General features: G+C 51.5%; 1 protein-coding gene across 2 annotated transcripts; it reads right to left on the bottom strand.

Annotated features, from left to right (window-relative positions):
* Positions 1-591: 591 nt before the first annotated feature.
* LOC127556607 (zinc finger protein 239-like) lies at positions 592-12,536 on the bottom strand. 2 transcript variants are annotated; one of them, XM_051989860.1, is made up of 4 exons: positions 11,976-12,070; positions 9,116-9,443; positions 4,556-5,070; positions 592-2,247 (listed from the first exon to the last, which is right to left on the bottom strand). In XM_051989860.1, the coding sequence occupies exons 3-4, from the start codon at positions 4,904-4,906 to the stop codon at positions 1,558-1,560; spliced, it is 1,041 nt and encodes a 346-aa protein (XP_051845820.1). In that variant the 5' UTR covers positions 4,907-5,070; positions 9,116-9,443; positions 11,976-12,070; the 3' UTR covers positions 592-1,557. The 2 variants fall into 2 exon arrangements, with proteins under 2 accessions (XP_051845820.1, XP_051845819.1); XM_051989859.1 differs by lacking the exon at positions 9,116-9,443 and having other exon boundaries at positions 11,976-12,536.
* Between the last annotated feature and the right edge of the window lie 9,938 nt (positions 12,537-22,474).

Below are 22,474 nucleotides of genomic sequence, written 5' to 3'. Positions count from 1 at the left end.
GAGCCAGACTCGTCCCTCTTCCTCTGACCCACCTTGAGGACTGACTTCTGCCCTATGGGGACTAGTATAAGGCAGTCATCCCCTCTGAGACTCTGGCATTAGCTCCCCTCAGGTCCGGTTAATGGGTCCCAAAGACTGGCTTAATCTGATTCCTGCAGGAAGGACCGGGAATTTCCTGGAAGCTGGGTGCTATCCAGACCTGAGCCCAGAATTCCCCACTAAGAGAGGTAATCAAGAGAGAAAAACTCTGGGCCTGGGCCTTGTCTTTCTAGGCAAAAATGAGTAGTTTGAGTGTGAAGAGGCTGAGCCGGGGTGAGTGATGGCTTCCAATGGAGGAGCAGGAAGAGCTGGGGACACACACACATTCACACTCACACTCACTGACACACCCACTCTCACAGACTCAGTGACACACACACTCATACATACTCCCACACTCACTGACACACTCACACTCATACACACTCACTCACATCCACACACACACACACTCACACACGTGCACACACAGCTCTCAGTCTCAACTTTCCCATTTGCTGCCCCCCCCCAGTTCTCAGCCTGCCCCTCAGGGGCCAAACAGAACACAGAACAGTCCTTCAAACACTTTATTGAGACAAAGGAAGTGGGACCAAAGGCCCCTGGCAGAGAGGGGGCCTTCCATACCTATGCCGGAGGCACCAACCTCTCCCACACCTGAAGGGCTCCTGTCCGCCTCTCCCCTATTAAACAACTGACCACCTCCATACTTTGACGGGACTCCCAGCAGGGGACAGGTCTTCATTCGGCCCCTCCCCCAAGCACAGAAGTCAGGTGGAAGTTGGCCAAGTTTATCCAGTGGGCCAAGGTGGCATCCCCCCACTCCTGCACCTCTGACACCCTGGAAGCCGGAGGGAATATTGTTCGCTTCCCAAAAGGCCCAGCAACATTCAGGGAAGGGGCGGCAAACTACACAGGAAGCTGGGCTCCCCGAGGAACAGGAAGGCCATTCAGTGACCCAGCCTGTACTGCCCAGGAAACACAGGTGTGGTGGAAACAGAAAACGAAGGACTAATGTCACCCACAGGATCCTAGACCCTTTCTTGAAATGTCGCCCCTGGAGCCCTTTCTCCTGCCTAGTCCCTTCCCTCCATCCCTATGAGCTCCGGGATTCCATTTCCAAAGTTCCCTTCTCGGTCCCTCTGCACTCAGGACACGCTGGGGCTCCCAGTGGTGCCCGGAGCAAGGTCCCAGCCTCCCGGGCACCCCTGCCACTCATTTCACCCCTAAAACTCCAAAAGGACATGTGACAGCTCCGGAAGGGCCCGCTGGGTTCGGCATAAAGCCAGCCTGGGGACCCGACTTGTCCCTCTCCCCATTTCCCAGAAGGGCCCGAGCTGAGGCAAAGCTCCAGCTGCTGTTTGGGCCTATGGCCACGTTCCCAAAGCGTCACCGCACCTGCGCCCGCCTCTATAGGCACCCCAAGGGAGGCAGCCCTCTGGGGCCGGCCTGTCCCGCCCCGCGGGTAGGGGCCGAGACCACGCCCGTGGGACCCCGCTCCGGGCCTCCCTCCCCGGGGCCTCAGCCATCGCCGTGCACCCTGCCGGGCTGCAGCAGGTGGCTGGGGAGGCTGAAGCCCTTGCGTTTGTGGGGCGCGTCCCCGGCGTGCGCCTTCTCGTGCACGGCGCGGTAGGCCCCGTCCTTGAAGAGCTTGGGGCAGTGGCGGCAGGGGAAGGGCCGGGCGGGGCTGTGCACCCTGCGGTGCTGCCCCAGCAGCGAGGGCCGGGCGAAGGCCTTGCCGCACGTGGCGCACGCGTAGGGCCGCTCGCCGGTGTGCGAGCGCTGGTGCACCGCCAGGTAGGAGGACTGCTTGAAGGCCTTGCCGCACGTGGCGCACGGGTACGGGCGCTCGCCCGAGTGCACGCGGCGGTGCGAGGTCAGGGCGTTGGACTGCTTGAAGGCCTTGGCGCACAGCGGGCAGGCGAAGGGCCGGGCTCCGGTGTGCACGCGCTCGTGCACCCGCAGGCTGTGGCCGTAGGTGAAGCGCTTGCCGCACGCGCCGCACGCGTGGGGCTTGTCCTGGCAGTGCTGGCGCCGGTGCAGCAGCAGCGCGGGGCCCGCCGCGAAGGCCTTGCCGCAGTCCGGGCAGGCGAAGGGCCGCGCCGAGGCGTGCTGCGCCGAGTGCCGCTGCAGCTCGTAGGGAGACTTGAAGCGCTTCGGGCAGGACGGGCAGGGGAAGGGCCGCTCCCCGCTGTGGATGCGGCGGTGCTCCTGCGGGAAGGGGAGGGCGGAGCTGACCGTGGGCCCGGCCTGGGCCTACCTACCCTCCTGGGGGGCTCACCGCGCCCCGCGAAGGCAGCCCTCGGCTCCCTCCTTCTCGCCCGCCTGCACCGCCCCGCCCCCCCCCGCCCCTCCTGCCTCCCTGTCCCACCCCGCCCCTCCTGCCTCCCTCTCCCCTCCTACCTGCTCCGTCCCGCCCCAGCCCTTCCTGCCTGCCCCGCCCCTTCTACCTGCTCCGCCCCGCCCCAGCCCTTCTTGCCTCCCCTAACACACTCCTCCTGCCTCCCTGTCCCACCCTGCCCCTCCTGTCTCCCCCTCCCCTCCTACCTGCTCCGCCCCACTCTTTCTGCCTCCCACCTACTGGGTCACCCTCCCGCCCCTCTCCCCGCCCCGCCGCAGCCTCCCCTCCTGCCTACTATGCCCCGCCTCTTCTGCCCCCCACGCCCCATCCTTCTCCACCTGCGGGTCTCTGTCTCTGTTCTGTCCCCGGCCTTCTCAGTTTAAGTCCACCCAGTTCAATTGTATTCAGTAAGCATTTATTAAGTGAATACCGCACCAAATCCTTAGTTGAAGCGGGAGGTGGGAGCTCAAAGACAAAACAGAGCCCCCCTCAAGGGGCTGTAACTCTACCGCGCCTGGGAGAGCCTTTGCCTCAGGGGCTACCTACCCTCGGCCACTGAATGGGTGTGGCCTCGGTCAAAACCCCTGCTGAGCTTAACCGGGCCCAGGCCTCCCTCTGCATCCGAGGCTACCTCAGCTCGGGCCGACGGACCCAGGGGGATCTGCAGGGGAACCTGCACAGCCCCTCCCCCCCCCCAGTCAAACCCAATTCGTTCGCACGCCATGACCTCGCCTCCCTGACATCATGGTCCTCTTGGAGAACGAAAGGCAAACAAAGACAAGCAAACAACCTTTGTAGTTCCCCAGAGCCTAGGGACACTGAGGCTGGAACTCAGACTGGGAGTTACCACCGAACATGACTTGCTAAGAGGTGCCTCTCCCTAAGAGACGGGGAGAGTGGGGGTGCGTTTTTATATTGAGTTAGGGGCTTCACGCGATAAATTGTAGGGAGGACAAAGAAAAATAAAGGTAAATGTTCTTGTGGGGGCCGTCTCAACCTTGTTACGGGGAAGAGCGGATGAGGAATTGGCACCTCCCCGTGAATTCTAGAGAAAAAAACAAAAAACAGTGTGTGTGCTGGCTAAAGAAAAGAGGGAAAAAATGGTTGCTATGACATTTCCTAGAGACTGAATTTAACCCTTGAGGAGCAATATATGAAGAGGACCGGGAGGTTTTACTCAGCATCTGAAATGAGGGGAGGGGTGGATTTGGCTTTGTACAAGGGAAGAATCAAAAAGAGGCTTTTCTGGATGTGGGAATAAAAGGAAGAAGCCAAGCGGTGGGGGGCCTGGGGGACCTGGGGGGCGGGAAGGATGGGGCAGCCTCGGCAGCAAGAGAGTGAGCTGCAGGAGGAGTAAGCCTCAAAGCACAAACAGCGGGTTCCATTTTAGGGGTGCAAATCACCGATGGGCGAACTGAACCCAGCAGCCGGGAAGGACTGCAGAAATAACTGATGAGGGTCCCAGGGGGTGTCCCCATGAAGGGAAGGTTTTGTCAAGTTGGGAGAGAAGGGGACATGTTTGTGAGCAAGAGAACTTTCATATGGATGAAAGAGAGGAGGGAGAAGGAGGAAAGAAGCAAGCTCCTGGAGAGGGGAGGCAGGGGGGCCCCTGCTGTTTTTGGCGGGAAGGGCCTCGTCATTCTGGGACTGTAACAGAGAATGGGGAAGATGGGAGAAGAACATCAGGGGACAAGCAGGAGCAGCTCAGTGAGGGTGTGGATGTCCATCTGGGCTCTGCCCAATTGTCCGACTTTACCCAATAGTTCAGCATCTGTCGTCAGAGGAGACAGATGGTGGGGGTGACCCAGGTCAGGGCTTTTGAGAAGATGAGGGGCCAGGGCGATTAGGGGAAAGAGGGTGGAGCATAAATGTCACCCACAGCATCAAGATTGGGCAAAGAGGCAAAGGAGACCAGAGCCGGAAGGATGAGGGTCCTCCCTCCTCCTTTCCTTTTTCCCCTCCACATCTTCTATCCTCTCCTCTTCCTTTGTCCCACCTTCCCCATTGCTTTCTTCCTGTCTTTCCCCAGAATCCCCCACCTTCTCCCTCTCCCCCCCACCTTCTCCCTTTCCCCAGCACCTTCTCCTTCTCCTCCGCACCTTCTCCCTCCCCCCCTCCCCCTGCCTTTTCCCTCTCCCCTTTTCTCCCTCTCCCCCACAGCTCTCTTCCCTGGCTTACCTGCAGGTTGCTGGCCCTCTTGAAGCCCTTGCCGCAGGCCTCACAGGTGTGGGGCCGCTCCTCGCTGTGCACCAGTGCGTGGCTCTTGAAGTCCGAGTGCCTCTTGAAGGCCGCATCACAGAGCTCGCAGCGGAAGGGCCGGGCCGAGTTGTGGACCACCTCGTGGCTGAACAGCTCCCAGGCCCGCTTGAAGTGTTTGCCACAGGCCACACACAGAAACCGCTTGTCCTCCAGGAGGCCCTGCCCGGAGCCGGCACCCCCAGACTCTTTCTCCCCTTCTGGCTCCTCCTCGTCCTCCGCCGCAGCCTCCCCGGAAGCCTCCACCCCGATCCTGGCCGCTGCCGCCACCATCGTGCCTCGAACTAATCGGGCTGTGGAGTGGACTCCATCATCATTAATGAAACGGACCAGACCCGGAAGGGAGCCAGAGGGGGGCTGCTTGTGCTCGGCCTCCTTCTCCAGCTCTTCCGCTGCCCCGGCGGCTCCCCCTCTTCTTTGGGGGACACTGTAGACTCCTAGGAAAGGAAGAAATGGCAACTTAGGTGACCTCAAAAACTGGTCAGGGAGAGTCAGTCCCCTGCAAGTCTCTGGGAAAGCCAAGGACCCTGACCCTCCTCCAGGCTCCGAGGGGCACAATCTGGGAGTCATCCCAGACTCCTCACTTTCTCTTATCCCCAATATCCAAGCTGGTCCAAGACCTATGGAGTTCAGTTCTGCAGAACCTCTCATATAAATTCCCTTCTCTCTGGCACTGCCCCCAGCCAGACTCCTGCAGTAGCTGGGAGCCTCAAGTCCCTCTCCATGTTAGACCATCTGCTTAGCCAGCAATGGGACTTTGCTAAAGTGCACATCTGACCATATCGCTACCCACCGACATCAACTCCAGGATATTGTTTGACATTCAAAGCCCTTTCTCACTTAGCCCCTCCTACCTCTCCAATCCCTTCTGTACAGTCCATGTACAGCCTCCCAGCTGCTCCTGGCTCTCAACATGTTCTCTGTCCCACAACTAGAATGATCTCCCTCATCATCTCTGCCTTCTGGCTCCCCTGGCCTCTGTTGTCCCAGCTTCTCACCTTCTTTTTCTTTTCTTTTCTTTCTTTCTTTTTTCTTTTTCTTTTTTTTTTTTTGCTAAGGCAGTTGGGGTTGAGTGACTTACCCAGGGTCACACAGCCAGGACATGTTATGTGTCTGAAGCCAAATTTAAACTCAGGTCCTCCTGACTTCGAGCTGGTACTCTTATCTACTGCGCCACCTAGCTGCCCCACTTCTCGCCTTCTTTGCCAATTTTCATTTCTGTGCTTTCCTTCTATTAACTATTTCTTATTAATCTTCTATAGATCTTGTTTGCATATATTTGTTTACTTGTTTCTCTTCCATTATAATATAGAGAATCAACTAAAAAACTACTTGAAATAATTAAATATTCCAAATCACTACTGATTAGAGGTCGTGTCAAGAGAATTGTTTTAATCTGCATTTCTCTAATCAAATTGGCTAATATGACAGGAACAAATAATGATAAATATTGGAGAGGATTAATACATTGTTGGTGGAGTTGTGAAGTGATCCAGTCATTCTGGAGAGCAACTTGGAACTATGCCCACAGGGCATATCAGGGCTATCAGACTATGATTACTCTTTGACCCAGTAATACCACTACTAGATCTATATCCCAAAGTGGTCATTAAAAAGGGGAAAGGACCCACATATACAAAAAGATATATAGTAGTTTACTTGTGGTAGTAAAGAACTGGAAATTGGGGGGATGCCCATCAATTGGGAATGGCTGGACAAACTGTAGTATATGAATATAATGGAATACTGTTATGGGCCAGACTTGAAACAAGGTGCTAAGTCAGTGGAATTGATAGAGACAATGCTTATGTACTTGGTTCACACTTTTAGAGTTCACACCTTTAAGAGAGTTCACATATTAGAGTTCACACCTTTCAGACAACATATATAAGGAGAAGCCCATTAAAGGACAAGCCCACTAGAGACTTCAGAGATTCACAAGTCAGAAACCCACAAGCCCACTCTCTGGAGGCGGAGTCAATTCATTCCATTTTCCACCTTTCTGCTGGCTGGAGGCTTTGGATTCAGAGAGAGCTGGAAGCTGAAGCGGAAAGAGAAAAGGACTACTAGCAAGAGCTCTTGGAACCAAGGAAAGAGAAAGGCCTCTAAGAAAGCTAACCAGGCTATTTTGAAGGAGAAAATAAAGGATCTGGACTTTAACTCCTGGCTGCATTTGAGGTGATTATTACTCAGAACGGAAACTAAGACTGCTCCCAGAAGCCCCACAAAGGAACCTGCTCCCAGAGAATTTTATATTTTAGAGAAGAGAACATTACAGAATACTATTGCGTTACAAGAACTGAGCAGACAGATTTTAGAAAAACCTGTAAAGACTTAAATGAACTGATTCAGAGTGAAATGAGTCGTTAATAAGGAGAATATTACACACAGTAGCAACATCGTGCAATGATCAACAGGCTTAGCTTTTCTCAGCAATACAATGAGTCAAGACAATTCCAAAAGATTCATGATGAAAAATGCTACTCACATGCAGAGGAAGAACTATAGAATCTAAATGCAGATCGGAGCAAACCATTTTCACTTGTTTTTATTTTTTTCTTATGTTTTTTTTTCCTTTTGTTCTGATTCGTCTTTCACAACATGATTAATCTAGAAATACGTTTAATATGATTGCCCGTGTAGACCCTATATCAGAGTGCTAGCTGTCTTGGGGAGGGAGAAGGAAAAAACTGGAACTCAAATCTCAATGTTGAAAACTGTCTTTTCATGTAATGAGAAAAAATAAAATATTATTAGGGAAAATAAAAAGACTATCAGTTGCTTGCGGAGAGGAGCTGTTTCTGCCTTTCTTTGTATCCCCAGATCTTAATGCAATGCAATGGCTGGCACACAGGAGGTGCTTAATAAATGTTTGTTGATTTAACCCACTAAGACCCTTTCTACACTACTGGCACAAGTGGCAACAAGGGATGGCAGGAGGGAGCCAGAATCAGAGAAGGAAACATTAGCTGATGATTTAAGCCAGAATCCTGACGCTGGCAGGGCCCATGGGCTGTTGGGGGTCTTGGGTTCCACCGAGACGGCTTCAGAGGGCTGCCCCTCAGCTCTCATTCTCCCTAATTGTGACTGTTAAGACAGAGGTGGAGGAGGGAAGAAGGAAGGGAGCACAAGGACTGGGTCCCCAGGGCAGTAGGCCCAGTCTTTCGCCCTTTGACCTGAGGCCTGACCAAGCCCACAGGAGCTGCTCCTATTGTCAGTCAGACCATCAGCTCCATGTTCTTAGACCAGGTATCCTCGTCACTTGGCACAGTGCCCGACATAGAAAGACTTAATTGATGTTTGTTGATTGACACCCTGAATTTTGCAGTCTGCTGGGTCATTCCAGGGCAACAGCTATCCAGCCACAGTTCCCCATTATGTACCTGGGAGCTGAGTTTTTGAACCCAAGAATATGATTTCCTATTTCTCTCTGTTAAGTTCAGCTGCTGTGATATGGCCGTATTATGGGTCAGATCTTCTTCAATCCTGATCAAACTACATTACAGCGTTCCCCTGAAAGGCACACAGTAGGCACTTAATCCATGCTGTTCCCCTCCCTTCCCCAGATTGCGGGATCCTGTCCCCCCCAGGCCTGGAATGAGATGAATGTAGCCTCACTTGACCCCAAGGAAGATCCTTCCCCCCTTAGGGTCATGGCTGTCCCTCACGGATCCTCTCCAACCACCCTCGCCACTTCTTTTTGAAAACCTGGCCTGCCAGGATAGAGCGTGGCAGGAAGGGTTCTGAGGGCACTGCCTGGGGCACTGGCCCAGGATCATGCAGACGGGCTGGGAAGGCAGACTTGAACCCGGCTCTTCCTGACACAAGGCTCCCTCTCCCCTTCAATCATCTCCAGGGGGTCTCTGCAGGAAATGAGGTGAAACTCACCCCCGACCTTTCAGAGGGCCCAGGCAGCCCTCGGTCTTTCCTTCAGCTCTGAAGGGCAGAAGCCATCCAGACCACGGCCCATGGGCTACGTCTGGCATCCAAAGAAGGCCGAGGTCCCAGCCCAGTCACTACGTGTGGCCTTGGACAAGGGTGTTCCCTTCAGAGGGCCTCAGTTTCCTCATCTCTAAAATGGGGGAACTGCCAAGATGCCATCGGAGACTCTTCTGACTCTAGAGAGAGGCCTCTAGTCTGGCTTGTGGGACATAGCTGCTGGGACACGGCTGCTGGGATGTTTTCTCTGAGCTGCACAGAAGCTGCTTCCACCAAGTCGTCCAGTAGGGCAAAATCGACTCAACCAACATGCACTTATTAGGTGCCTCCTGCATACCAGGCACCAGCCTAAGTGCTGGGGATACATAAAAAGGCAAGGGTGCTCTCAGACCCACCCAGGGGCAAAAATGATCAAAAAGGCAAATGGGAAATGCTGGGGTGAGGGGGCTCCAGGAAAACAGGAACCCCGATGCACTGTGGGTGGAGCTGTGAATGGGCCTGGCCATTCTAGGATACAACATGGAAAGACACACCAAAATTTACCTTTGTGTGGTGATCTTCTTCCCAAACGCAGCCAGGTGATAAAAGTTCAGATCTTTTATTATCTCCGATATAGCCCGGTTAGCTTAGAGGCCTATCTCTCTGCTTGGTTCCAAGAGCTCTTGCCGCTTTGTCCTTTGCTTCTGCCACCCACCACAGTGGTGTGAGATGAAGATGAATCTGGTTGTCCACTGAACTCTCGACTCGTAACTTTTTCCTCTGAAAACTCTTCTGCCACCAGCCAGCCAAGTGGAAAATATTCTGCCTTGCCTCGGAGAGAGGGCTTCTGGCTTAATTCCGCTGAAATCTCTCCAAGAGCCTCTATCTGTTTCTTTTATACAAGAGGGAGGAATTGTGGGATACGAGAGAGAGGGATTATGGGTTTTCTCCCATAGTGCTCTCTGGCCCTAAGAGCTTCAAGGGAGGTGTGAATTCATAAAGTTACAAAGTTTACTTTGTGAAACTCCCATACTTGTGAACTCCAATGAGTAAAGGTGTGAACACAAGCCTTATATTAATTAGTTCTACTTAGTACCTTGTTTCAGGTTCTGGCCCAAAACATCTTCTTGTAAGATCAGATCAATAATCTATCAATCTAATGAGTTAGCAGTTTGTAAAGATTACAACACCTTTGACCCAGCTATGCCCCTGCTAAGATCAAAGAAGTCCCGCTTGGACCAAAATATTCAGAGCAGCTCTTTCTGAGAGCTAAAAACTGGAAATCCAGGGGATGCTCATCAAGCAGAGAACAGCTGAATAAGCTGTGGAGCATGAATGTGCCCAAGAAATGAGGAAGCAGAAGGTAAAAAACACCTGTATGAATTGATGCAGAAAAGGGCGCAAAATCAGGTCATTCGGACCCTAATATCAACATTTCAAAACAACAATTCTGAGCACTTTTTAAACTAAAAAACAATGAAATGAGTAGAACCAGGAGAATAATTCATGTCCTGACAACATGATTTAAAAAAAAAAAAAAAAAACAAAAAAACTGGGTAGCTAGGTGGCGCAGTGGATAGAGCACCAGTCCTGAAGTCAGCAGGACCTGAGTTCAAAAGTGACCACAGATACTTAACACTCTTGACTGTGTGACCCTGGGCAAGTCACTGAACCCCAGTTGTCTCAGCAAAAAACAAACAAAAAAGCTTCAAGAGCTTTAATGCATGATATGCAAGGACCATTCAAGATTACAGAGAAATGGTACTAAAACATGTTCTCCATGTCAGAGAGATGACGGATTTAGGGTATGGAATTGATGTAACATGATTTTATGGTCCCTGATTTTTTTTTTTTTTGGGGGGGGGGAGGGGCACATCTGTTCTGGCAATAAATCAGTGACTAGATCATCTGTCTTTGGAGTCTACCCCAGGAACTCCCACACCCAATCTTCTGATCTGGCCACTCCTCAAGTCAGATAGCTTCTAATCATCTCAGGATAGTTCCGAAGATCAGACTCCTGAGACAACAGTGAAAAGACCTCTCCTCAATTCATTGCTGACCATCAGATAGATAATCCGTTGGTCAGTGATAACCAAATTCTGGAGACCACTCCTCAATTCATTCCTGACAGGTAATCTTGTCAGCTAGAACCAAGTTCTGGAGACCACTTATCATCCTCCCATACGCTCTACAGCTTCTTGGATTTTCCTTTCTCCTGACAGACAGAAAACCACGCACACAAAACCGTGCCCATTCTCTACACCAGAATGTGGTATATTCTTCTTTCTTCTTGCTCCTATCTGTGATCATTCCCCCTATCAAACTCCTACCTGGGATTACTCCCAGCATCTGCCTCCTGAGCTCGTGTTCCTGGTCGTGTTTGGGGGAGCCCAAAGGCTGCTCGTGCCCATTCCCGCCTCCAGACCCCCTTCACTCGGTAACCTTTCCTACTCTGAGGTTCCTCAATCCACGTTTTCACCGGCTGGCCCTCGGATAAGTTGTGTGCGGCTCAGTCTCCCCTTCCTGGCTCTCCTCTTTAGAAGGTCCCAACCTGCCAGCTCCTCACCTGAGCTACTCCCAGGCCCGCTCCTCCCCTTCCCTCCGCCACACACAGACAGGTCCCGCCATCACCCACAATGCTCCATCCCCACATTCATGGATGCTGAAATCCCTTTATGGGATCAGAGCATCCTGGGATCCATCTTGCCTTTGCCTTACAGCTCCTAATTCCGTTCTCTGGCCTCCCATCCCACAAGCCCTCGGTTCTTTCCAGGCCATCGCCTCTGCAAACGGCCTCCACCAACTCGTATCCAAGGTTGGCAAACAACGTCTCAGGTCTTGTACAGCCCCAAGCTGACAATGACTTTTCTATCTTTAAATAAAATGCTATTACTTTTTATGGCAATCGATTGTAGCAGGGACCATATAATAACCGTGGCAGCTAGTCTCCTGGGCAGAAGTCTGTCCACCTGCCCCGCCACCACCATCGCAGCAGCCGCCCCCAGCCCCGACGGCCCATCTGGCCTCCCTGCCCTGTGAGACCGGGCAAGTCTCTGCATCTGTGAAATGGAGACAAAATCTGCCTCCCGCAGCTCCGGGGGATGGAGGCTCTGAGCTGGCACACAGCGGGCACTATGTACAAGTTGGCACTGAGGATGGTGATGAGCATACGAGCTCCCGGCAGGCAGGACCTCCTTTCCATCTGTCTCTGTGCCCACCTTACACCATACACACCCGCTTCCGTAATGTGTGCTGGGCTCGGCTGGATCCCCAGAAGCCAAGCTCTGAGTTCTAATCCTGGCCCCTTCCCACTAGATTCGTGGCCCCTCCTCTCCAGGCTTTGCCTTGTCCATGTCTCCCTCTCTGGACTCTTTCCTCCCCCCTATCCTCCCTAGGACCTTGCCAAGACTTATCTGTCACCTACCTTGGCCTTCAAGGCCTCCAGTGCCCCAGGGCCCTTCTTTTGGCCAGGATTGGGGTGTAAGGGACCCACTTCCCTCACGGGATGATGCCTCCGAGGAAATGTCTGGCAAGGGTGTAGGGCCCTGGCTCCTTCCCTGGGCTGCCCGCCCCGGCCTGTAGAGTGGTCCTCCATGTCTGCAAGAGAGAAGAGAGCTCTGGATGCACTCTGAGCCCAGAAGCAAGCCTGGAAGGCTGCCTGGAGAAGGAAAAGGAGGGCTTGGCCAGGAAGGTGCATGACACCCCATAGGGATGACTCCCCCATTGAGAGAGAAATGCTGCACCTCAGAGAAGACTGGGGGAGTCCCTGGAAGCCTCAGGGTACGACCTGCGAAGTCGCATTTCTGTCCCTCCCTGTATCTGGCAGCAAGGACTCAGGGACTCCTGGGGAAGGCGGGTGCTGCTCCAGGAAGCCTAGATGCACACCCCCTCACAGTGACCCTCAGAGGAGGACAGGAACCCCATCCCTCACCCCTGCAGCCCCTCCTGGAGGGAGCCACTGGGCCTTCTCAGCTCTTCCCTTCAGTGATCGTCATTCTGATTCCTTCTGCTAGGCCCCCCAAAAAGCTGCCCCTCCCTTATCTGGACACCCACACCCCTGCCTACCCCCAGACCCCTAGTGCTCCAGAATCCCAGCGGACTCCCCTCTTCAGACCTCCTTCCCAGCTCCCCACAAAGGTCTGACCCCAATCTAACTGGGGCCCGGACAACAGGAGCGGAACTTTTCCTCCTGGAAGGTTTGTCTTTCCGGACAATGTCACAGGTGTCCCAGACAAGGTGGGCTTTAAGTTATTATCCCCATTCTCCTCATGAGGAAACTGAGGCTCAGGAATAGCAGCCCAGCCCCACTGAGATGTGGAGGGGAAGCCCTCTGCACATCACTGTTTCTCTGACATGGGCCCCCACCTCTGGGGGCCTCTGACCAGAGGCTGAAAGGCCACGTGCTGCGGAGCTGGTGCCTCTATCGGTGAGTGGATGAGCCAGATTGGGGAAGGGTCAGCCCCCAGGGCCCAGTGGGACCCTTTCCTGCTGAGATCTGATTCTGACCCCCACGCCCCCCAACGCCAATGAAGCCCCCTCCCACTACCCCGGTTCCCTCCTCTCAGTGTCCGGGCCCCCACCAAGGGAGGAACAGGGTCCCTGCACACAGCCCGTCCTGAGCCAACCCGGGCCCTGGACCTGGCCGCCCCTGCTCCCGCCCCAGCCTCAGCTGAAGGCCCCTGGGACTCCTCCAGCAGTGCAGGAGGAGGAGCTGCCCGAGGCCGGGGCAAAGTGCACACGGATGGACTTGGGGCGCTGAATATGTGGACGTGTCCCCTCCCTCTTCCAGGCCCATTTCTTCACCTCTAAAAAGAGGGTCTTGGACTAAATGACCCCTGGAGCCCCCGAGCTCGCGCTTATGGCCTCGGCTCCAGCCCGCTCCCACATCCGCGCCCATGGCGGACTCTCCCAAGGAGAGGCAGGCTCCTCAGGCAGAGACCTGTTGGGTCTCTGGCTTGGACTCTGGCCCCGGATGTGAGGGGCTTGTGAGTCAGCTCCAGCTCCTTCAGAGATTCAGTGGGGCCCCCACACCTGCGGCTTCTCCCTCACTCCCCCTCGGACCACCAGCCTCCCAGCAGGCAAGGCCCCTGCTCTGCCCCAAATCGGAACAAGAATCCCCCCGCAGCAGGATATCCCAAGCTACTCTGAGATAGCCCCGGTCTACACCTGCTCACCCGAGGCTGCTGGGCCCCGCGCTCTTGGGGGGGGGGGGGGAGGCCTCCTGGCAGCCCCGCCTGTCTCCACCCTGCTCTGGGCTAGCTTCCACCAGCTGGAACTCGCCCCTCTCCCACGTGTGTGTGGGACACAAAGCAGGAGGGCCCCTGGGGGGACTTCTCCCAGCCTGCTCCCCTTCAGTGACTACATCTCCTCAATCTGTGGGCCCTGGGACAAGACCTGCGTGGGCCCTGGCCCTAAAGGACTGATGTCACCTGCAGCTGTCAGAAGGGAGGGAGGGAGGGAGGAGCTACTGCAGGTGTCATGAGCCCCACTCAACAGATGCACAAACTGAGGCGCAGCCCCCGCAGGTGTCGGAGCGGGAAGGCTGCCCCAAGCCACCACCCCTCGGGGGACACCCAGAGCAGGGGACCCCAAATGGGCCTTCACAGCCCCGGAAAGCCAGCCTGCGCAAGGTCAGAGCTTAGACCCTCCCCCATCACCTGATCCAGGGCCAGGCATTGAACCTAGGAAAATGGGGGGGGGGGGGAAGGGGCGGGACTGGCGCCAGGGCCCAGCTGGAGACGCCGCTGGAATATGGTGCTCCTGCGCCGCTCCATGGGGGCTCCATGAGCTCTGAGTGGACACCCCCGGGGTTTGAGGCCCCCGGTTACCCTCGGCCTGGGTTAGTTAGCGCCCCTCTGCCACGCGGCTGCCAGGGCACGGCCCGGGAGAGGCTCAGGTGGGCAGCAGCCTCCCCTGGGGAGAGTCTGACCCAATCACAGCGGGAGCCGCCTTCACAGGCCCGCCCCACGGCCGAAGGCCGGAGGGGCAGAAGGGGCCCAGGCAGTGATTGGGCGCCTGCTGCCCAACCCCCCGGGGAGAACTGCCAGGGGCAGGACGGGGCTGGACACCACGGAGCTGACCTAGGCCTCTGACTGCCGGCCAGGAGGGCTCACAGGAAACTGGGCCACACATGGGGGGTGCTCACTGCAGTGCATCTTGGCCGTGGGCGTGTCCCCCTCCCGGGTGTCCCGGAAAGTGGGCGTGTCTGCCCAGCCTGGTGGGCGTGTCCCTCTCCGTTCTGGGCGTGGCCACTGCTCCCCAGCCACTTGGTCAAACACCCTCGGTGAGGAGAATCCCCCGTCCATGTCAGCTAGGCTATGGCAGTAAATTCTTCTTGCAATAAGCACTGATTAAGCGCCTACTGTGTGCCAGGCCCCAGGTGCGGGGAGGGCTCCTTGTGAAGCGGGAGGGAACTGCTTCCTTTACTAAAGTTGTGTTCCCTTTAAGAAATTGTATTTCCTTTTGATCTGTGATCCCTTTCAGAGTCTCAGCCCCTGCCGGAGAAGGCCTATCCTCCCCAGGGAAGTTATCTTTCCAGGATGCCAGGGACTTGGATTTGATAGAAATCCTGGTCCAAAAGCCCCCCTTTGAAGTGTTCATTCCGACAGGAGATCTGGGCAGGAAACTGCTAAGCATCTAAGCCTGGGAACCCCGGCTCCTGAAGCCCCAAGACTCCTTAAAAAGGGCAGCACCAGGACTCACTGGTCGCAGATGGCCCGTGCACTTTGTTGATCACTGCCCGCCCAGCATTCTCAGGCCAAAACTCCATTTCCCATAGATCTCTGCCACTCTAGAAGTCAGTCCCTTAGAAACTGGCTTCTATCCAACAATAAACTTTCATTTTGCAGCTAATAATTCGGGAATGAGTGAATTCTTTCACTTTAAACTTACAGCAGATGAAGGGGATCTTTAACAGCTCTTATTGCCACTAACCTCTTGACCACCAGGAAAGGAGAGCTTCAAACCGCATCACTTGGGCACACAGGAGGCATTTAAGCAATGCTTTGATGACTGGAGGGGAAGGTGGATCTGGGGGATCCTGGAAAGGGGGAGAGCCTCTGGGTTCAAATCCTATCCCATTAGATTGTAGGCCCCTTGTGGGCAAAGGCTGCCTTCTGCACCTATCAAAACTGTGGGCACTTAATCAATGCTTATCACCCAGGGGGGGATGTGACCTAGAGAAATCACCTGCCTCAGATCAGCCCCCTAGAGTAAAAGGCCAGGGAGCCGGGTCCGGATGATCGGGATGCCCCCACTTCCCACCCCCACCTGCTCTGGAGCGGGATCCCAGGAAACCGGGTTCGAATCCTGACTCTGGGACCAAGGTAATTCATTTCATTTCCGGAGGCTTCGTTTTCTCCTGTGAAATGGATGCACACGCCCACCCTCCCGCCAAGAAGACCCTTAGCCCGCCTGACAACCTTTAAAGCACCCCACGAACTTTCCCTCTGCAGGTCTGTTCCCCGGCTTCCCGCCACCCCAGTACTCACAACGCTATCTCCCCAACCCCCTTCAGACAGTGACCCCCGCCCACCAATTTCTAAATATGGACATACCCCGCCCCTCCATTCCCACGCAGGCGCACTGAGCTGCACAACGGTTTCTACCCCCTCACCCATCGTGATGGCCCCTCAGCCAATCGGCACGCCCACCCTTTCCCTCCCCTCAGCCAATCGGCACGCCCACCTTTTCCCTCCCCTCAGCCAATGGATGCGCTCACTCCCTTCCCTCCCCTCAGCCAATCGGCACGCCCACCCTTTCCCTCCCCTCAGCCAATCGGCACGCCCACCTTTTCCCTCCCCTCAGCCAATGGATGCGCTCACTCCCTTCCCGCCCCTCAGCCAAAGGGCGCACCCATCTCCTCCTGCTTGTTCATTGGTTTGGTTCCGCCGCCCCACCCCACTCCCGCGACTCCGTGATAATATTCTTCCTCCCGCCTCCCCGCTTCCCCCCAGAAAGAAGATGGTCTCTTGCCCACTCCTGGCGGCAGCCGCGCCCGGAAGTAGCCCTCCCTTCCGTGTGAGGGATGGTTGAAAGGCCGAGGCTCCGAGTAAGGGACTCACCGGGGCCGCGGCCGCCAGCTCGCTCCTCACCCCCCTTTTCTGCCCTTCACATCCGCCTGACGGCCCCCTCAAGCCCTTCCAACCCCCCTCTCCGAAACAGCCCACACTTCCCTTTTCCCGGTTCTCCCCAACAGCACCACGTGACTGGGACTGCAGAGCGACGGCGGCATGGCGATGCGCATGCGAACCTTGACTGGGCCCCGCGGGGGACTGAGCGCGGAGCTGCACCAGTGCGCAGGCGCATTCACACCCGCGCATGTGGTCCCCAAGGCCCCGGCTTTGCCTTCCCGGGACCGTAAATGCAAAATGTGTTAATGGCTTCCCTCCATAAGCTTGCCTTCTGATGGCGAGAATGACAGACTTCGAGAACCTGAACTAAGAGCGGGAACACTTAGCCCGGGGCATATGGGTAGATTTCACAGTCGGGGAAGTTGTGGGGCTGATGGAGGGAGATGGACATGTCTGTTTGCATTGACCGCTAAATAAAACGTGGCACTTCTTTCAATTATTGTTTAAAAGCTTTATTCCGAGAAGGGGTTCAAAGGTTCCACCAGACTGGTAAAGGAGCCCATATCAAAGAAGTTAAGCTCCCCTGGTTTAAAGGGAAAACTCCCTGTATTACAGAAATCTTGGGGAAACTGGAAAGCACTTGGGCAAAATTTAGGGCAAAGAAATGAATGATAAAATTTACTTGACATGGAATTGGGGGGGGAATAAAATACTACTGAAAAATAAATTATGCCAACAAAGTACGCCATATTTTTCCAATGTGTTCCAAATAGATAGTTGAATTTAATTTTAAAAGGTCCTATCGCTGTCTGTTGGCTCCTTGTGTACTACCTCTAAATATGTTCCTATCTTGCTTCTGCTCAGAAATAAATCTTTAACCATCTTCCACTATCTCCAGCGCTTGAGAAGACCTTCTAGAATCAGGAACTAATTATTCTCTTTTTAGGTACTAAAATGTGTCCCCCGAAACTGCTCTCTCCTAGATGATCAATGATCTCAGTTGTCAAATCCAAAGGACTCTTCTCATCCGTTCTTTTTAACTTCTCCACAGTCTTTGATACTGTCACTCTCTCCTCCTTGAAACGCTTTTCATTCTAAGTTTTCAACAGATCTCTCTCTCCTGGATCCCCTCCTCCCTGAATGAGCATTCCTCCTGTGTTTCCTTTATTGGATCCTCATGCAGATCGCCCCTTCTAAGCGCGGCTGTCCCGCAGGGCTCCGTCCTGGACCCTCTTCTCCCTCTGAACTCCCGAAGCTCCCATGGACGTAATTATCCTCTCTGTGCTGATTCGGAAATATTCTAACCTCTCCGCTAAAGTCCACTCTCACATCTCCAACTTACCTTTCAGGCAGCTCAAACTGGATGGTCAGCAATAATAACAAGAATTAACCGTTAGATAGTGCTGTGTGTCAGGCAGCGTACTGAGCAATTTTTTGTTAATAAATATCTGATCCTCAAAAACAACTGTGGGATAGAGATACTATTATAATACTCTGTTACAGATGAGGAAACTGAGGTAAGGAGGTAAAGATTTCTTCCAACAGTGTCTGAGGCCACATTTGAACTCCAGTCTTCTTGACTAACATGAACTGGACTCTCTCTGCTGAACAACTTTAAACTCATTATGTCTTTCCCCTAGACCTTCCCCCCTCTAACTTTCCCTATTACTATAGAAAACATCCGTCCTCCCATTCCTATGGGCTCATGACTAAAGAGTAATCCTCGATCTCTCTCACATGACATTTCCAAGCTCTTGGTCAAGGCTCCCTGATTCCAACTTTGTGCTGTCTCCCAAATATGCTCCTTCTCTCCTCTATTACTCTCCTCCTTTCCTTGAATTTCCCAGCATCTATTTGTGATTCAGTGACTTTCTTATAGGGCAGGTCTGAATATATCACATATACTCACCTCTTCTCCCCAGCTCAATAAACTCCAGTGGCTCCCTATCACCTCCAGGATCAAAAGCAAAAATTATCTCTGGCATTCAAAGTCCTTCAGTGCATCAACCCCCTTACCTTTCCTGCCTTCTTACCTTACCACACTCCCATAGGCTTCATCCACTGATCCTGGCCTCCTGGAGAGAACTTTTTACACAGCCCATTCTGTCTCAGCTCAGGGCACTTTCTCTGGCATTCCCCATGCCTGGAATACTCTTCCCCCTCATTCCCACCTCCTGATTTCACTGACTTCTTTCCAATCCCAACTAAAATCCCATCTTCTCCATGAACCCACTTTTCTTCCTCAACAGAGCTGATTCTCCTTGGGTATTGAGAACTTCTAGAGCAATTCATATCTCTCCTGGGCTGACCTCCCTTGAGGCACATTATTTTGTGGGTCATAATTGTCTTTCCCTTGAACTCATTGAAATCAGCTTTCATAAAACTGAGGGTATTTGTCAAACCATATCCAGGTTTCATCTCCTCTTATCACAAACACTATAATGGAATGGTCACCTCTGCCCTTAAAATCAAATCCTCCCTGATAGTGGAAAATCAAATCCAGAAGAGAATTTCCCTTTTGCTATCTTCTCAAAGGATGGGATTTCCACTAAGACAAGTCAAGAAGTTCTTAGCTGCTCTGCTTTTAGCAGAGAGAAAGAGAAATCAAGAAGAGGAGACACAGAAACAAAGATAGAGGGAGAAAGGAGAATGAGTATACCAGACAAAAATCAGGATAATGGCAGTACCCCATCACTATTATACCAATTCTTCTATGCCAGGCTTGTAGTCTGTTTTCCAAAGTCCTCATCTAGTTCTTTTCATACAGGTGATCTGTAGTATAATCCAATAATAACTATCACTTCTATCTTTTCTTCCTCTGATTGTCATCCAAATACTCTACATCATGCTTCTCCCTCTAGTTCCTAGATTTCCTCACATAAATATGCCTTCCTAACATACAACACTACCCTTTCCCATCTATCTTGTTTTTCATTAATATTATGGCCATTCAGAACCATGGTCCAGGAATGTGTCTCTTCCCACAAACTCCATTTTATCTTTAAGGTAAAATTTGCCCTCTTTGAATTAGACCTACAAGTTCTTCTTGTTTGTTTTCTGAACTCTGGGGTTCTGGGTAAAGGCACTTAGAGCCACATCTTTGGTGTCTCATGAACTGCATGTCTCAGTTATCATTCCTTTTTCTTCTTTGAGGCTAGTCCCTATACTAGATAACAAAGAGAATATAAACAAGAAGTCTCCTCTCCCTGTATGTACCAAAATGTTTGTGGCAGCCCTGTTTGTAGTGGCTAGAAACTGGAAAATGAATGGATGCCCATCAATTGGAGAATGGCTCGGTAAATTGTGGTATATGAACGTTATGGAATATTATTGTTCTGTAAGAAATGACCAGTGGGATGAATACAGAGAGGACTGGCGAGACTTACATGAACTGATGCTAAGTGAAATGAGCAGAACCAGGAGATCATTATACACTTCAACAACGATATTGTATGAGGATGTATTCTGATGGAAGTGGATTTCTTTGACAAAGAGACCTAACTCAGTTTCAATTGATAAAGGATGGACAGAAGCAGCTACATCCAAAGAAAGAACACTGGGAAATCAATGTGAACTATTTGCATTTTTGTTTTTCTTCCCGGATTATTTCTACCTTCTGAATCCAATTCTCCCTCTGCAACAAGAGAACTGTTCAGTTCTGCAAACATATATTGTATCTAGGATATACTGCAACATATCTAACATATATAGGACTGCTTGCCATCTAGGGGAGGGGGGTGAAGGGAGGGAGGGGAAAAATCGGAACAGAAGCGAGTGCAAGGGATAATGTTGTAAAAAAAAAAAAAATTACCCTGGCATGGATTCTGTCAATATAAAGTTATTATAAAATAAATATATATATATATAAAGAAGTCTCCCCTCTCTCCTCTAGTTTAAAGCCTTTTGATTAGATTTGCAACCTATCTGGCCAATACATTATTACCAGCCTTCATGAGATAGTCTCCACTTCTTTTGAGGGAGCTGTCGATCCTATATTATAAACTATGATCCAGAAATCCTAGTCCAGTCACCAGATACCTCATTCTTACTCAGATGTTCACTTCCCATATGTTAGGATTCTTACAAGGTGTTAAATCAGTTGTCTAATTTAGCATGGTACTTAACAGTTCTCTAGTTTGCTAATGTACTGAGTACTTGGTAGAGTTCTACAAGATTCACACCTTTAAGAGAGCATATATAAGCTAGGAGCCTCAACCAGGATTGAGTCGGGGACATTCAGGGCCAGAAGGACAAGCCTACTCTCAGAGGAGGAGACAGATTCATTCCATCTTCCACCTTTGTGCTGGCTGGAGACATTCAGAGGGAGCTAGAGGCGGAAGCTGGCAGAGGCAAAGGACTAGCAGCAAGAGCTCTCAGAACCAAGGAGAGAGATATGCCTCTAAGAAAGCTAACCGGGCCCAAGGAAGGAAACAATAAAGGAATTGGACTTTAACTCCTGGCTGCATTTGGGGTGATTAAACTGAACTGAAACTAAGGCTGCTTCCAGAAGCCCTGTAAGAAACCTGCTCCCAGAGAACATTATGCTTTGAGAAGAACATTACATCCAAATCCACGTTTCTCTTCTGCATCCCTTTTTTAATAGGTAGCAATGAGGAAAACACACTCTGTGCCCTGAAATATTCAATTTCTTACCAAAGACTTGGTAGTCACTGATAGCATTTCTTAGGTTCCTTCTAGTCCTACCAATTGTGCCCATGTGAATCACCAAAAATGGATGTTTTTAGTCCTCCGTTCCTTAAAAATTCATCTTAAAGGACAATGCCCTGTAAGAAGCTTCTCAATCAACTTCCAGGTAAGAGTGTACCTCCCATACATTTTAACAAGCGGAGGTTCTTCAAATTATCTTATATACATGTCCCAGAAATATAATAGGTCCAATCAACTAACAACTCTCAGTATCCTTTTGGCAAAGAATCATCCACTGCTCTTACTTTTTTATTCTTCTTTTTCTCCTTTGCATCTTAGTAGATTTACTGCCATGCTTTTTAATGTCTTGAATACAAAAGGACATGTATCTTGAAAGTTTTTTGTGCCTATATAATCTTGTGATTTTGTTTTTATTAAGATGATCTAATATGCTTATAGTTTCTTAATATTGGACCAATCCCACATTCCTAGATAAATCCAACCTGGTCATTGTCTAATCCTTAAGATATATAGTTATATGCCCTTTGCTAAAATCTTATTCAATAATTTTACAATAATATCCATTAGAGATAGTAGTCTAGTTTCCTTTTTCTACTTTCTCTCTCCCTAACTTAAGTATCAAGACCATGTTTGTCTCATTGAAAGAGTTTGGTAAGAGTTTTTCTTTCTCTGTTTCCACAATATATAACATATTGGAATTAATTACTTATTGTTTGATATAATTCTCTTATAAATTCATCTGTTCCCATAATTATTTTCTTTGGGATTTTTTTAAATTTTCAGCTGAAATTCTTTTCTGTTATATTTTCTATTATGTTAATACTCAATTATTAAATTCAGATTAAAGTTGTTTTTCATCTTTATTTCTTTGTTCAAGAATCATCCCCTCTGTAGATCAGCCAGTTTCTGAAGAACATGCTCCTTGATCTTGGACAGGATCCCACCCAATTAGAAGACTTTTTTTTTCCTAGAGTGTAAACAGAATCTAATATAGTGAATTTCAGCTCTAAAATATTAAACCCATGTACTGGCAGCTCCTCTACCCAAATGGAGTTTAGGGTAAACAGCTCATGAAGGAGAAAAATAGAGCCCTCTGGGGAAATTCCTTTGTCCAGATTGCTGCAGGTGACAATTTCATGAACAAGCCACATTCTCAGCAGGAAGGACTGAGGGCTTGCAGCCC

Source organism: Antechinus flavipes, chromosome 3 (genome assembly GCF_016432865.1).
Source record: "Antechinus flavipes isolate AdamAnt ecotype Samford, QLD, Australia chromosome 3, AdamAnt_v2, whole genome shotgun sequence".
NCBI classification, from domain to species: Eukaryota; Metazoa; Chordata; class Mammalia; order Dasyuromorphia; family Dasyuridae; genus Antechinus; species Antechinus flavipes.
Note: the sequence above shows the minus strand (reverse complement) of the source record. Positions and strands in the feature narration are given on the sequence as shown.

Coding starts and splice junctions, on each gene's coding strand:
- LOC127556607 (XM_051989859.1), bottom strand. CDS start 12,258: ATGGGGTGTCATGCACCTTCCTGGCCAAGCCCTCCTTTTCCTTCTCCA. Junction 5,071..11,975: donor TGGAGGCCTTGAAGGCCAAG/GTAGGTGACAGA, acceptor TTCCTTTCCTAG/GAGTCTACAGTGTCCCCCAA. Junction 2,248..4,555: donor AGAGGGCCAGCAACCTGCAG/GTAAGCCAGGGA, acceptor CCCTTCCCGCAG/GAGCACCGCCGCATCCACAG.